Source organism: Terrapene carolina, unplaced genomic scaffold (genome assembly GCF_002925995.2).
Source record: "Terrapene carolina triunguis isolate 2854851 unplaced genomic scaffold, T_m_triunguis-2.0 Scaffold85, whole genome shotgun sequence".
NCBI lineage: Eukaryota > Metazoa > Chordata > Testudines > Emydidae > Terrapene > Terrapene triunguis.
Window position 1 is genome coordinate 53,410,988 of NW_020664436.1, and position 16,832 is coordinate 53,427,819.

Genomic DNA, 16,832 nt, shown 5'->3' on the forward strand with positions numbered 1-16,832 from the left:
ATCTAGGTATTTGTGAAATATTTGCACCAAGTGTAAATAGAAGACATCAAAGCATCACCAGATTTAAATGGCAAATTTTTTGAATACCTCTCCTATAAACATACTTTTCCACACCATGTTATAGCATAATAGGTTCTTCAGCCAGTTACACAACATGCATCATGGAAAATGCAGGCTCTGGCTAGTGGGATTCTGCTTTTTCACAATGTGCAGGACTATATTAGTAAGCAGGAAGATATTTATCCTCTGTCTGTCATCTATCGTTTTGTGAAAGCTGATCCAAACCAGGAAAGGAAGCAGAACCAACCTACATGTTTTATTTCTCTGACACTCTCTCACACTCTAATTCAAGGGTAGTCAATGGGCAGACCACGAGCCAACTCCAGACCGCCAGATGCTTTTGAACAGACTTTGAAATCTTTTTATTTACTTATTATCATCATTATTGTTATTATTTTTGTATTATTTTCTCTGGAGTCTGGACCATGACCAAGACATGTGGACCTTGACATAAAATAATTGATTACCTCTCCCCTAATTTATTGCTCTACCAAAGAAACACACACACACACACACCCCATGATGTTTTACATACCCATTGTACTTTCTATACAAGTCTGGAAAAGTTCCATTAATTCTCACATCTGATCCAGGCCAGAAGAATGTACCAGCTTTTAGACCTTGATGCATAGCTGTCAGCCAGAGCTGTGGGATGAGGACAAGTATAATTATTTAGTGTTTGTCATAAAGCCCCAGCTCCTGGAGTTCTGTTATTTCACGAGAATTTCCACTTTCATTTAAAAAAAACAAGTTCTAGCATTCAGGGTTGTGGAGAAAAGCTTGAAAAGGTGACCTGAGAACAGGGCCGGCTCCAGGCACCAGCTTGCCAAGCAGGTGCTTGGGGCGGCCACTCCGGAGAGGGGCAGCACGTCCAGCTATTCGGCGGCAATTCGGAGGACTGTCCCTCACTCCCGCTCGGAGCGAAGGCCCTCCCGCCGACGCGCCGGCCGGGGGCTTTTTTTTTTTTTTTTTTGTGCCGCTTGGGGCAGCAAAAACCCTGGAGCTGGCCCTGCCTGAGAATAACCTAAAGGTTCAAAACCCAAAAGGAAAATAAGAACCAAAAACGTATTTTTTGAAAAACCTCATGATTTTTAAGCCAAGATCATGATTTTTTGAGGCCTAATTCATGATTTTTGAATGTTTAGGTTGGCAATAATACGGCAAGTTGGGTGAAAAGAGGAAGCTGAAACTAAGTTGGGAGAGGATGATAAATGGGAGACCTAGTGAAGGGAAGATAAGTAGCATAGGCTGGAGGGGAGGAAGAAATGGTAAGAGACAGAGGATGGAGAGAGAAGAGTTAGAGACAGACATAAAAGCCAGAGAAATGGAAAAAAGAAAGGCAAAAACACACACAAACTGTTAGTTTTAGTTCTTTCTAATGCATTATTTCCCAGGCAGAAAAGAGAGGAGGAGGAAGGGTGGGAATCTTTGGGCCACTGCAGCTGGAGTGTGTGAAAATGCTAGATGACTTTTCAAGCTCTCGGTATTCGAGGAGTTGGACTGTACCAAGATGCCTTTCCCACTTAGGATCCACAGGGACCTTGGACTGGAACCATTCTACAGAATTATAGTTTTTGGAGGGGGGCTGGAGAGGAGGCTGAAAATAATGAAAATGTTCTAAACGGGGGTAATTGCCATAAAAATCATATAAATAAGATAATTAACAAAAATCCTGCCACCTATTTTTTTCATTATTGCAGTTTACTTGTAAGCTATTTCAAATCCATTTTACAGCTGCAACAATGTAATCATGTAGTTATGCTGAGTGACAGCTTCTTGGCTGCCTTGGAAATGCTCTCTGTAACTTTTTTCAGAGTGGTAGCCATGTTAATCTGTATCAGCAAAAACAACGAGGAGTCCTTGTGGCACCTTAGAGACTAACAAATTTATTTGGGCATAAGCTTTCGTGGGCTAGAACCCACTTCATCAGATGAAGTGAAAAATACAGGAGCAGGTATAAATACATGAAAGGATGGGGGATGCTTTACCAAGTATGAGGTCAGTCTAATGAGATAAATCAATTAACAGCAGGATACCAAGGGAGGAAAAATAACTTTTGAAGTGGTAAGAGAGTGGCCCATTACAGACAATTGACAAGAAGGTGTGAGAAACAGTAGGGAGAAATTAGTATTGGGGAAATTAAGTTTAGGTTTTGTAATGACCCAATCACTCCCAGTCTGGGTTCTAGCTCCCAAAAGCTTATGTTCAAATAAGTTTTTTAGTCTCTAAGGTGCCACAAGGACTCCTTGTTGTTTTCTCTATAACATTGTTTCTCAGTATCACCATTTTCCTGAGAAATAACTAAACAACATAACCACTATCTCTTGTGTCTCATAGCAGTATATTAGTTATTAATACTTACAGGCTGTCCTTGGTACCACTGTGGATTAAACTTCTCTTCATTTCTAAGTGTGAAGGAAACATTTCTATGGGGGTCGTAGATCTTGTTATCAATTATACCATGGGATTCTGGATACAGCCCCTACAATTAAGATTGTGCCATTGTATAAAAAAGAAAATCTTTTTTATAGAAATCCTTATGTACACGTCACTATAAATGCCACAAGTCACAGAACGATCTAACAGGGTCACATTTCACTGCTACAAAGATCAAATACAGACTGACACTTCTCAAAGGTAACGCAGCATTTTTCAGACTTTGTGTAAGTGGATGCAAGTCTATTGACTTACACCAAGTCTGAATTTGGCTTGACCTCTTCTGGCTGAATTTACAGCCTACTTGCTATAGTTTTCTCTTATGCTCTTTTAGAGGCATTCAGGCAAAACAGAGCCTAAATGGAAGGCATAACCTTAGCCTGACATCTTAAGGGTAGCACAGCTGGTTTGCCACAGAATGGGATGGCCTTCATGAAGCAGTTGGGAGGATCCCCACCTGTGACTAGATGCCTCCATAAGATAACCAACCAACAAGTAGCTCAATGGTGAGGAATGGGGAGCTGCAAGGAGTAGGGAGGCTTCTGAGGAGACCCTGTGACAGGGAAAGGAGCCGGAAGGGAGCTTACCACTCCAGCTAGGTGAAAGGCCAGACTGGGGATACCTGCTGTGTGCCTGGTTTACCTATTTTGATTGATGTTGAACTGTGTTTGTGATTGAATAAATACATGCCTCAGAAAAAGGAATGGCATAGTGACAGTGGGGAGCTTTATTTACACACTATCTGGAGAGTTAGTTCTCCAGCTTTCATAAGAGTGGGAGAACTGAGGCAGAGGATGGTCTGATGACAGGTTAGGGGAGACCCCATTACATGGTGGCAGAGCAAAACTCTTTCTACCAGGTCACCTCTTCAAATTTGGGAGTGTGTGTCTTGTGGGGAGGGGGGGCATTAAACAACTTTTAAAAAAATAAGTAGAGACCCAGAGACTGTGCACATAACAGCATCCACTGCCACGCCACCCAAAGAGGCAACAGCACTGATGAGTCAGGAGCAGAAGGCAGTGAGGCTGTGATTCCATCAGTCTTAATTTGAGTTCTAAACTCTTTGACCATGAAGCTCAAGGGAGTCTGCTGATATACCATAGAAGGCAATAAGACACAATCCAGTTTTGGAAGCTTTTTTTTTTTTTTTTAAATTGGTTTATTTTCTCCTGTATATATTCAAGATGGGAGAAACTTTAGAGATCAGTTGTTTGTGACACCTTCCACCCTTGGGCTGCTTCTGAACCAGATTTGAATCCCAGACAGCCTTAGATCTCCTCACACCTTCAAAACTCATGAGATATTCAGATTGCTGGTTCCATTTCAGACCTCATTTATGTCTACTTAATGTCACAATTTCTGTTCCATGGGAGGGGCATAAGGCACATATCTTCCCAAAGAAAAGGAATGAGAAAAGAACCTAGCTTGCTTCTACTCCACTGGCCAAAACTGTGATTCAGCAGATTATGCCAGATTCATACCAATGCACAAAGTGAAGAAGCATACCAATTTATAATGCCACAGGAATTCTTACACCTGGTATTGGATAGTTTTTATTAATTATCAGGATCAAGTTAATCTAACCAGGCATAAGTAGTCTTTATATAGTGATTGTCACACATTAAGCCAGATCTTAGCATGAAGAGAAAAGAAGAAAAGTGTGGAATCTACATTTTCATAGTCCTGTGGGAAATCTTAAGTATTTTTCTTGTTGGGTTTAATAATCCACAAATCCTGTTTCCCCTGGAATTGAATAAATTCAGAACAATGTATCTTCTAGAGAGAAAAACACAGAAGTTCTTACTGTGACAATGGTGTAGTGATTGGGGAACGTTTTTGTTGGATACACTGGTCTCATGTTGGGAGTGTATGTTCCACATTTTTCTAGGGGGAAAAATGTAAAGTTACAAAAGTGAAAAAATTTCACAAGACTCAACTATGTATACATTCAGTTTTAAAAATTATACCCCTGTAGAGTTTGCACTCTTCAACATTCTAGAATTTATACAGTAACTCCCCGCTTAATGTTGTAGTTATGTTCCTGAAAAATGCAACTTTAAGCGAAATGATGTTAAGCGAATCCAATTTCCCCATAAGAATTAATGTAAATGGGGGCAGGGGTTAGGTCCCAGGGAAATTTTTTTCACCAGACAAAAAACTATATATACTGTATACACACACACACAGTATAAGTTTTAAACAAACAATTTAATATTGTACACAGCAATGATGATTGTGAAGTTTGATGGAGGTGGTGAAGTTAGAGGGTGGAAGAGGGTGCGATATTTCCCAGGGAATGCCTTACTGCTAAATGATGGAATAGCATTCGGCTGAGCCCTCAAGGGTTAACACGCTGTTGTTAATGTAGCCTCATACTCTACAAGGCAGCACAAATGGAATTAGGGGAGACAGCATGGCAGACAGAGACAGAGAAACACAGCCTGTGTGTGGGAGAGAGAGTGAGATTCACATTGCCCCTTTAAGTACGCTGACACCACTCTAAGTACACTGCCTTTAAAAAGATCAGGAAGTTGAGACAGCAGCTGCGGCCAGCAAGCTCTCTCTGTCCTGAGCCCTGTCCTGTCCCCACCCTGCTCTATATGGAGTGGGGCGGGGAGGAATAGGGGGAGAGGGGGACACCCTGACATTAGCCCTCCTCTTCCCCCCTCCCCTGCACAGCAAGCAGGAGGCTCCCAGGAGCAGCTCCAAGGCAGAGGGCAAGAGCAGATCATGGCAGTGGGGGAAGAGACAGCTGAACTGCTGGCAACTGGTAGCCTGCTGGGTGGCTGCTGCACAGGGAACTTAGGGGAGCGGGGAGCTGATGGGGGGCTGCCGGTCCACCCTGGTTCAAAGCCCCCCACCAGCTAGCTGCAACGGGCTGCTCTTCCTGCAAGCAGTGGACAAAGCAGGCAGCTGCCAAACAACATTATAAGGGAGCATTGCACAACTTTAAATGAGCATGTTCTGTATTTATGTCAGAAATGAACAAGTAACATTTGACTTAACAGCTAGTAGTAGAAATGCATTCTAGATACTCCTTATGGGGCTGATCTTTGACCACTGAAGTCAATGGTCAAAGAATCAGGTCTTTTGAACAATATCTGGTGCAGATGTATACAGGAATGACCAAAGAAGTTATGCTGTTCCAATTAGAACACTGATCTGGCAGCTGGTGAGAGTGCTGTGCAGTGTGAGCACCAATAATGATTTCAGTCTGGGAGTTCCCAGAAGCAAAGTAGCTTTTGACTGAAGGCTATAAATGCTGTCTTGCCCCAGGTCTCTTAAGGGTATGTCACAAATTGCTATTTACTTTGCTTTCAGTTTATATACACATCCCATAAAAGGGAGTATTTATCATGTTCTCTAGGCATAACCTCAAACTTATGTTCTTGCCATAAAATTGTGGGTCTCTTTTTTAAAAAAAAATCACTGACAATATATATTAGAATGAAAAGTCATTCATGTTAGGCCAAAATGGTCAAATTTGGATTCCTTAAGCAAGTTGCCTAAATCTATACTCAAGCACCTAAATAGGTGTTCTCTTCTTCTGAAAATTAGGAAAATAACCCTCACTAAAGTATAAAAAAATACCACACAAAGACCAAAAGTTGTGTGTAAAGCAGGGGTCGGCAACCTTTCAGAAGTGGTGTGCCAAGTCTTCATTTATTCACTCTAATTTAAGGTTTCACATGCCGGTAATACATTTTAATGTTTTTAGAAGGTCTCTTTCTATAAGTCTATAATATATAACTAAACTTTTGTTGTATGTAAAGTAAATAAGGTTTTTAAAATGTTTAAGAAGCTTCATTTAAAATTAAATTAAAATGCAGAGCCCTCCGGACCAGTGGCCAGGACCCTGGCAGTGTGAGTGCCACTGAAAATCAGCTCGCGTGCCATGCCATAGGTTGCCTACCCGTTGTGTAAAAGATAAAGATAAGCGTAAAGTTAATGATTCATCAGATTGATTTTCTGCTCTGTAATCTATGCATGCACTTTGGATCATTCTCTCCCATACGTTCAGTATAGTATAGATGTTGGCCGAGTTCAAGAAATCTTTATATCCAACATGTTATTTTGCTACTTCCGCCGAACCTGATCTAAGACACATTGAATCCACTGGAAAAAGTCTCGTGTTGCTTTCAATGGGCTCTGGACTAGGCATCAACTGGAGAAAAACAAATTTAGATAAAATAAGAACAGGCCAAACCCTCTCCTAAAATTCATAATATTCCTTTTTTAGAGTATAATAAAAGGCATCCTCCCTACCAAGTCTTTCTGGTGCTCTGGGACATAGTGACCCCTTCAAGTATTTCCAAACTTGTCCTAGCTGTCTCCCCAGATGCTATTTTTCAAAGGCTGAAAATATAAATCTTGAGGATTTGTTAACCAAAATCCATGGGGATTTTGGCAAGGACTTTACTTTGTCTTCTATCCTACTTGGCTCACTTCCCATATTTCAAAGCCAGATAAAGTTGAAGACAAAAAGAGGATTTGTTTGAAAATTGATGTATTGAAGAGTCAAAGAAATCTGCAACCCTCTTTTCCCAAACCAAAATGTACATGTGACAGAGTGGGATATATCTGGGTCAAACTGTGAACTCCAATTTGTCACCTCCAGTTTGGATTAGGACATCCATTTTTTGTTATATGATGAACTCATGTCTAACCTTGCTCAAAGCAAGCTTATTGCAATGTATTCTAGTAAGCTACCCTGCCCAGGAAAGATGTGATCTCTAAGAAGCCATCAAGACAACAATCTAGGGCCACTGAGGGTCTTTCAATTACCAGCCTATTGCCAAGGAACAATGGACTCTCTACACAAGAGCCCAGAGGGGTGAAGGGATAAGCATAGCAGTGGAGCACATGGCCAAAAAGGAAGCAAGACTTTATAAAAGAGGGCTTCTCTGTGAGTAGGGCCATCTATCACCACATGCAAGAAGACTGCTGGAGGAAGAGGAAATCTGGCTAGCCTGAAATGCAGACAAGACCTCGGACTCATAGAAGGGGTGAGATCAATCTAGGGGAGAGTGCATCTCAGACTTATGAATTTGCAAAGATCTGTCACTTTAGTGCTGTTAAAGAGTAAAGTGACTGTGGTTAAGAAATTTCTTTGCTAAGCCTGTGTTCTTTGCTTTCCTGCCATGTTGTCCTGTGGTGGTTAAACTAGAAGCCACAGTGCCCATAGCTAGGTGGAACTCTGAGGGAGTGTGTGCAAGCAACTAGGAGGCCTGGGAGGTCTGAGGCAGCTGGAACGTGGAGTCCCATGTCCTAAGGAAGGGCTCAGAAAAAAGGTTAGAGCCTGGGTGTATGCCCTAGAGACCAGAGCTAGGAACAATGACTAGTCTCAGCCGAAACCCAGTTGGCTTAGTAACACATGGACCTAGCATTTGTGTCCACTCACAACAGACTGGTGACCATCCAGGGAGACTGGGCCAGGTTGTAACAATACACACTCCTGGAAGACCTCTGAATGCCAACCCCTTACCTCTGGCACCTTACAGATGGACGGTCAGGATGATGGCAGCCCTCCACAAGGGGGTATGTATTATGGAAGGAAACTATAGTTATTGTTTTGCTTCGTTAATTTGTCTGATGAATTTTGGTGGGGTTTTTATTGTGATTTTTTCCCCATCATTTAACCAGTATTATAAATGAATGTGTCCTGCAAATGAAGTGCATCTGACATTTTCCCATCAATTGTGAAGCAATTTATTCATTGTTTTTTAATATTCTACCAGAAACAGACATTTTTAATCATTTCTTCCTATAATATATCATAAGTTGCTGGTTGTCCAGCAGGGAATTTAGGCCCTCATCTAGCAAACACTTGTCCACAGGCTTAACTTTATGACATCAGTAGTCCCACTGACTTCGGCAGCACTATACACTGTAAAGTTAGGCACATGCATAAGGGTTCTCTGGATCAGGACCCTAGAATGGCTATTGTTGATGAATTGTTATTTATGTTCCAGTTTAAAACTGATATTGATTCAAGAAATGGAGTAGAATTGCACCCACTTATCTTTATGAACAAAAACTGTGTTTTGTTTGTAATTATACATATTTTAATAAAATCTTAGTTACAAAAATAAAGTGGAAAAAATATGTTTTTTTCCCCATGTCTAATAATGAATGCTGCAGAGACATTGTTCTATGGGGGCTTCTGATGACCCCAATTTGGCTATTTAAATCCTAACTCTTAAGTGGAATGAATAGGAATTTTATATCCATGGGTCCCAGTCCTGCAAATACATATGCATGAATAGTTACTCCTGTGTGTAACTATTTGCCAGATCAGAGGCTATGTGGTGCTATTAATTTATTAAGTGTGTTATGAAAATAAGTTAGCAACACATTGATTTACAATATTAAATGACAATAATTTACATATAGCACCTACCATTCCAGAATGTTTCATTACAAACTATAGGCCAAAATCAAAGACCACTTAAATCAATGGGATTCTTGCCATTGACATCAATGGCTTTCATCAGGCTTCAGTCCTTTGACTAAATCATGGAGAAGATGAGTAGTCATTGTGCTGTAACAGTAGCAGATGAAGACACTCTGCCAGAATTCCTCCAAGGGCCCACAGTTGTGCACACTACATCAGGAGCCTCAAACTTTGAAAGGGTCCATCATGTATCTCCTCTCTCGTGCTGGCCCAGCTCTGCTGGTCAGTGTGGAGGTGAGGCCTGTTTACCCCAACTTCATCCCCCTTTGGGTCAGATAGTGCTACTGCTGGCTCCAGGCTAGCACAGGGCTTGCACTCCCTATCCATACTGTGGCTGTCCTCCGCACAGGGCATGAAGGAGAGGCTAAGGCTCCTTGCATCATATCCTATCCTCCTTGTGCCCCCATGCATTGACAGCCAAAATTGGGCTATATTCCACATCCCAGCATATACATACCATAAATCATTTAACCTGCAAATTAAATGCAGGCACCAATAAGGTAAAAGGTGTCTATCGCTGAACAACATCCCCCACTATTTTACATAACAGGATGTGACTTCAGCTGGTCACAACATTTCCAACTAAATGAAATTTCATCAAAGCCAAAACATTATCAGTTTTAAAGTTTTCATAGGTCCAAGGCTCTCTGGTCCAAAGTGACCAGAGACAGACTAACTCTTGCCCTCACTAGCTTAATGGCATGGCACTGGCCTGGGATGTGGGAGACCCAACTTCAAACCCGCTCTGTCTGATTCAGAGTGATCTGGGATGAAAAGCTCTGCTCTGAGTCAGGCAGAGCAGGCTCAAACCTGGATCACCCACATCTCAGGCCAGTACCCATGTCACTAGACTAGAGAATGTGAAAGTTAGTCTCTCTCATCAGGAGTGCCCTGAACCTTAAAAAAAGCTCAGCTTTTAATCAAAAATGGACTTTTTGACATAATTTTATTTCATTAAAGTGTTTGAAAGATTTTGATTTGGTTCAGTACAAAATTGAAACAAATTTTCAAAACTTTGAAAGTTGCAGTGATATGGAATTGTCATCCTCCAGTCAGCTCTAATTGTGATGAATATTATAGAACTGGAAGGGACCTTGAGAGGTCATCTAGTCCAGTCCCCTGCACTTGTGGCAGGGCTAATTATCTAGACCTTTCCTGACAGGTTTTTATCTAACATGCTCTTAAAAATCTCCAATGATGGAGATTCCACAACTTCTCTAGGCAATGTATTCCAGTGCTTAACTACCCTGACAGTTAGGAAGTTTTTCTTAATGTCCAACCTAAACTGCCCTTGCTGCAATTTAAGCCCATTGCTTCTTGTCCTACCTCAAAAGTTAAAAAAAAATTTTTTTTCTTCCTCCTCCTCCCTGTAACAACCTTTTACATACTTGAGAACTGTTATGTCCTCTCTCAGTCTTCTCTTCTCTTCTCCATACTAAACAAACCCATTTTTTTCAATCTTCCCTCATAGGTCATGTTTTCTAGACCTTTAATCATTTTTGTTGCTCTTCTCTAGACTCTCTCCAATTTGTCCACATCCTTCCTGAAATGTGGTGCCCAGAACAGGACACAATACGCCAGATGAGGCCTAATCAGCGCGGAATAGAGCAGAAGAAGTACTTCTCATGTCTTGCTTACAACATTCCTGCTAATACATCCCAGAATGATGTTTGCTTTTTTTTGCAACAGTGTGTTACACTGTTGACTTATATTTAGCTTGTGATCCACTATGACCCCCAGATTCCTTTCTGCAGTACTCCTTCCTAGGCAGTTATTTCCCATTTTTTGTGTGTGCAACTGATTGTTCCTTCCTAAATGGAATACTTTGCATTTGTCCTTATTGAATTTCATCCTATTTACTTCAGATCATTTCTCCAGTTTGTCCAGATCATTTTGAATTTTAATCCTATCCTCCAAAGCACTTGCAACCCCTCCCAGCTTGGTATCGTCCACAAATGTTATAAGTGTACTCTCTATGCCATTATCTAAATCATTGATGAAGATATTGAACAGAACCGGACCCAGAACTGATCCCTGTGGGACCCCACTCGTTATACCCTTCCAGCATGACTGTGAACCACTGATAACTATGCTCTGGGAATGGTTTTCCAACCAGTTTTGCACCCACCTTATAGTAGTTCCATCTAGGTTCAATTTCCATAGTTTATTTATGAGAAGGTCATGCGGGACAGTATCAAAAGCTTTACTAAAATCAACACACACCCATCCACAAGGCTTGTTACCCTGTCAAAGAAAGCTATCAGGTTGGTTTGACATGATTTATTTTTGACAAATCCATGCTGACGGTTACTTAATCACATTATTATCTTCTAGATGTTTGCAAACTGATTGCTTAATTACTTGCTCCATTATCTTTCTGGGTACAGAAGTTAAGCTGATTGGTCTGTAATTCCCTGGGTTGTCCTTATTTCCCTTTTTATAGATAGGCACTATATTTACCCTTATCCAGTCTTCTGGAATCTCTCCCATCTTCCAGGACTTCTCAAAGATAATCACTAAGGCTCAGACATCTCCTCAGTCAGCTCCTTGAGTATTCTAGGATGCATTTCATCAGGCCCTGGTGACTTGAAGACATCTAATTTGTCCAAGTAATTTTTAACTTGTTCTTTCCCTATTTTATCCTCTTCTGACCCTACCTCATTTTCACTGGCATTCACTACATTAGACATCCAATCACCACCAACCTTCTTGGTGAAAACCGAAACAAAGAAGTCATTAATCACCTTCCACATTTCCTGTTGCTATTTTTCCCCGCTTATTGAGTAACGGGCCTACCCTGTCCTTGGTCTTCCTCTTGCTTCTAATGTATTTGTAGAATGTTTTCTTGTTACCCTTTATGTCTCTAGCTAGTTTGATCTCGTTTTGTGCCTTGGCAGTTCTAATTTTGTCCCTACATAGTTGTGTTATTTGTTTATATTCATCCCTTGTAACTTGACCTAGTTTCCACTTTTTGTAGGACTCTTTTTTGATTTTTAGGTCATTGAAGATCTCCTGGTTAAGACAGGGTGGTTTCTTGCCATACTTCCTATCTTTCCTGCACAGTGGGATAGTTTGCTCTTGTGCACTTAATGTCTCTTTGAAAACCTGCCAACTGTCTTCTATTGTTTTTCCCCTTAGATTGGTTCCCATGGGATCTTACCTACCAACTCCCTAAGTTTGCTAAAGTCTGCCTTCTTGAAATCCATTGTCTTTATTTTGCTGTTCTCCCTCCTACCATTCCTTAGAATCATGAACTCTATCATTTCATGATCACTTTCACTCAAGCTGCCTTCCACTTTCAAATTCTCAACTAGTTCCTCCCTATTTGTCAAAATCAAATCTAGAACAGCCTCTCCCCTGGTAGCTGTCTCCACCTTCTGAAATAAAAAATTGTCTCCAATACATTCCAATAACTTGTTGGATAATCTGTGCCCTGCTGTGTTATTTTCCCAACAGATGTCTGGGTAGTTAAAGTCCCCCATCACCACCAAGTGCTTTGGATGATTTTGTTAGCGGTTTAAAAAAAGCCTCATTCACCCCTTCTTCCTGTTTAGGTGGTCTGTAATAGACCCCCTACCATGGCATCACTTGTTTTTTACCCCTTTTATCCTTACCCAGAGACTTTCAACAAGTCTATCTCCTATTTCCATCTCAATCTCAGTCCAAGTGTATACATTTTTAATATCTAAGGAGAGAATGTTTTCACTTGTTATTTTTAGATAAACAGAATGTAGTCACTCCAGATTGTAATTTGGACAGCACAGCAAGCCTGACATTGCTACTCAGGCAAGTACCATGGAATTTTTACAAGTGGTCAAGAGTTTGGTTGTATGCCTTATGTTTCAATTATCCTTATAGTTATAAGGGATAAAAACATTGGGCTTTAAAAAAAAAAAGAAAGAAAACAACTAAAAGTTTATATTCTGTAAAACACCACAAAACCTGTTGAAAAAAGCACTAAGACTATGGCCGCTTCTAGTCACTCATTCACTTAACAAAATGAAACTCCTCACTCAAATATCATCATTTTCCTACTCCATGCATCAGCTCTTGCATTTTATTAGTCATTTCTCATATTTTCTCCACCCCGCTTTCCTTCTCAAAATATTGAAATACTTTCTACCCCTCTTTCCATTATTTTGTCACCTCCCCATCTAAATATAAGTCACTCTGCAGGCTGAATCATACTTTAGAAATGGTATGGAGTCAAAACATCACATCTAACTGCTTTTTTATTTTGCAAAACTATCACTGCTCAACCACAGAAAGGGCTGCTCAACCATTTTCAGTCTCTCACTGAGAGCCCAAAGAATACTTGGCCAGCTCCTGGTGAAATGTTTAAAAGAGTTCTCCTTGTACTCTTAAAACAATGGATAGCTTAATTAATTAAATGTCATGTTATTGCTTGGACAGAGAATCTACTCACGTAATTTGCTAATAACAGGAAGAAGTCCACCCCAGGTGTGCAAATACTCTGCTCTGAAGCCATCTGAAGAAAACAACAAAACTGGGGGTTTTGCAAACCTGAACAATTAGAAATAAGAGAGTAAAAGAAAAACATGGAATTTAATATCTTTACACTGCTTTTTCAGTGTAAAGAGCTAAACAGATACTCATTAATGTTCACAATTACAGCTGGGCAGAAATTTTTCAACGTTTGTTTGCTGAAAAATGCAGTTCCAGTCGACTAGAAACTATTCATAAATTTGACCTGATAGTTTCTGCTGGAGAAAAGTTTTTCAAGGTCAGCAAAGTTTGTCTTTCAGCTCTTTTATAAGGTTTAGCCCAATGGTTAACATACTTGCCTGGGCCATGATAAATGGGGGTTTAAAGCCCATTCTGGGGCAGAGACTTGAACTCAGATCTTCTCTCTTCCAGGCCAGCACTCTTAACAACCAGGCTATAGGTCATTCTGCAGTTAATTGATCGCTCTCGCTCCTGTTGGAGTTGGTCAACTTTGTATAAATGCTTAAAAGTCAATTGCGCCAAATAGCAAAAATAACTCTATAGCCTGATTAAGGCACTCACCTTAGAGGTAAGAGATGTGGATTCAAATCCCTTCTCTGAATCAGCCAGAGAAAAGATTGGTATTTACATATTTTGCCCCCTTGAGATAGCCTAACCTGAAACTTAAGGATATCCGACACATTCTTTCTCCACCACCACAGGAAAAGACAAGGATTTTTCTTTTCAGAAAAAAATAATTTATCCCTTTGCATAAATCATGTAGGCCCAGATCCTGCAGAGACTTCAATACATGCTTAACTCTAAGCATGTGATCAGTCCCGTTGAAGTCTGTGGGATTACTCAGGTGAGTAACGTTAAGCACACGCTTAAGTATTTGTAGGATCAGAGCCTTATTCTACTCTGGACCATCAGAACCCACCCAATGCAACCCAAAACAAAGAATTAAGAGTGATTTAAAAGCACAAAATATGCAAGCATGACAAGGAAACACCAAGTAAGTAACGGTACATTAGGAAACACTTTGACACACTCAAAATACAAAAAAGTCCAGTTGTTGTAGAGACCCAAGAGCAATTCTATTAGCTCAAAGTGAGCGCTGAGCAAGATTCACTTGCATTCTTGTTTATCCCCACTCTAGGAACGGGGCATGCAGTTTTCATTTGTTATCATTGGTGGGGGGCTCTGTCTGTCTGTCTGACTCAAACTAGAACACACATCACCTTTCTGGACTGGGTTTTATGGAAGAGTTTCTGGTTGAACACCAATAGACACTAGTTTGGTAAAAGTCTCTAGCTGAGTATTCCTTCCATGCAGTAAACTCAAAACTGCTAGAACAAAAAGCACAAACCATAAATGGTAGCTCCTATGTTTTATGCCATTGCTCTGGCTTCTGATCAGCTTCTGCTGATCTTGTCTGGCTTCTGAGGATGACAACCCCTTCTTTTAAGGTGTAGAACTCAGCAGCACCAAGTTAGCTTGCAGCTGATAGCAACTCCTTTGAGTTGCCTCTGAACCCTGGATGGGAATTAACTCTCAAAACCCCAGACAGGCTCAGCAAGGCCTCTTCACTCACGAAGGTGGGGGCCAAAAGGGAGGTGGAATTAGAGCTGGATAGAAACTGGAATTTCTTTCTGTGGGAAATGCTGACATTTCAAAAGTTGTTTATGTTCCAAACCGGAACAGAAAGTCAACATTTAAAAGTATTTTGTGGAAAGGAAATTCCCAAATATTTATTTTTGTAAACATAATTTTTTTCCATATATGGTAGAATCATTTCGTTGCTGAAATGTTTCAATGGGGGGAAAAAATTGTTTCCAATAACATCTAAACATAAAATTATAATAATTTTATAATACATATTATATTCAACGTTAAAGCAAAATTAAACAAATCGATAGTCAAAATGAAACCTTTTGACATTATCTAAATGTAAAAGCCAATCATCCCACAAAAGTCTGCAACTGACTAGTTTTAAGGCTCATTTTTTGATCATCTCATAGGTCAAAATATGTGCATGAAATGCAGGTCTTTTTTCTTACTACCCATTGGCAGCTGTAACTTGTACTCATGCTCATTGTTGATGTAATAGACTTGATCTCTCACTCCTTACACAATGGAAACGTGGCTTAGGTAAAGACTGCAGAAGTAGGCCTGATGTGGAAGCTGGACCACATGGCACACCTGCTGCCTCAGAGATATACTGAGCTATGTTGATAGCACAGATTCCTCAATGTGAAATATGAACTCCTCTAATTAAAACTTTTACAAAGGTCAGTTAGCATTTTCAATTATTCATGCTGCATTTTCCTTATGTATTTAAGTATTTCATACGTAATAACCCAACTGATCCACATAATGGGAACAAATTAGGAAGAGATGGGCAAAAAATATTTTAAAAATTATTCCATTTGGAGTAAGTAGGGACTGTGAAGACATCTGCACAGTGGTCCCAAACACCCATGCATGTGGCATATCCATAGTAAATATAACGTAGCTATTTTGGTTTCAGAAGCCGGTGCTCACAGCCCAGACTGAATCCCAAACAAGACTTGAATGGCAAAATTCCTGAAACCTCAAGTAAATAATTTGCTGTTGGCTAGTGTAATTATCCTTATGTTTGAAAGTCAGTTTTACTAAATTGCCAGATGTGGCTTGGTCCTCCAAGGTAAAAACCAAAACCAAAACAAACAAACAATTCTGAGAGTTTGAACTGATTTAATCTATAAAGTATAAGAACTATAGAAGCTACACTAATCTTGGCAGCTCCATATGGTGACATTTTATGCACATTTTTAAGGAACTAATTTGCATACTGTAGATAATTTGCATATGATCATAAAATTCCACGTATGGTCAATACACCTTCCACCTAGCAGTGGTGGTATGTAGAACATGGAACTGCCCAAAACCTAATGCCTATAGGGACATCAGCTGGGGTTGCTGGATTAGGTGGATGGATTCTAGGGTGCTGGAGCATGTATAGGGTAGTTGCCTGACTACTGCTTAGGGGGCACTGGGGTAGGTGTGTAGTAGGAGTTGAATGGGTGCTGGGGTTGTGCTGTCTGGGAGGGCAGCTGTGTCTGGCTGGAGTCAGTACTGAGTCCCATTATCTTCTGGCCTTGCCAGTGGGGATACTAGCTGCTGCTGCCACCCCTTAATTTCCTCTCATTGCTGCTTGACCCCTCCATGCTCAACTCCTACTGGGAAAGCAGCCACAGGAGTCCTATGGGCCACCTGGCTTCCCGTCTCCATGCTTCACAGTGGCCTCTAGCAACCAAAAGAGCCCACTGCTGCTGCAGTTTACAGGTCAGCCAGAGGTAAGATTCAGGCTGAGCTGCATGCAGGGATGACAGGGCATGCAAGATGCATGACACTTGACAGCCCTGAATAATACTTCAATTGACTCCCACGCCTC

The 16,832-nt window shown here is 40.7% G+C and overlaps 1 protein-coding gene across 1 annotated transcript in view; it reads right to left on the reverse strand.

Annotated features, from left to right (window-relative positions):
• Positions 1-16,832, reverse strand: part of ENPP1 (ectonucleotide pyrophosphatase/phosphodiesterase 1) — a 72,941-nt gene that overhangs the window by 25,629 nt on the left and 30,480 nt on the right. The window contains exons 6-9 of the mRNA XM_026649808.2: positions 13,377-13,474; positions 4,301-4,380; positions 2,423-2,542; positions 596-705 (exon numbers count right to left, since the gene is read on the reverse strand). Of these exons, the coding sequence (XP_026505593.1) occupies positions 596-705; positions 2,423-2,542; positions 4,301-4,380; positions 13,377-13,474 (408 nt within the window). The remainder of the gene's footprint in view (positions 1-595; positions 706-2,422; positions 2,543-4,300; positions 4,381-13,376; positions 13,475-16,832) is intronic.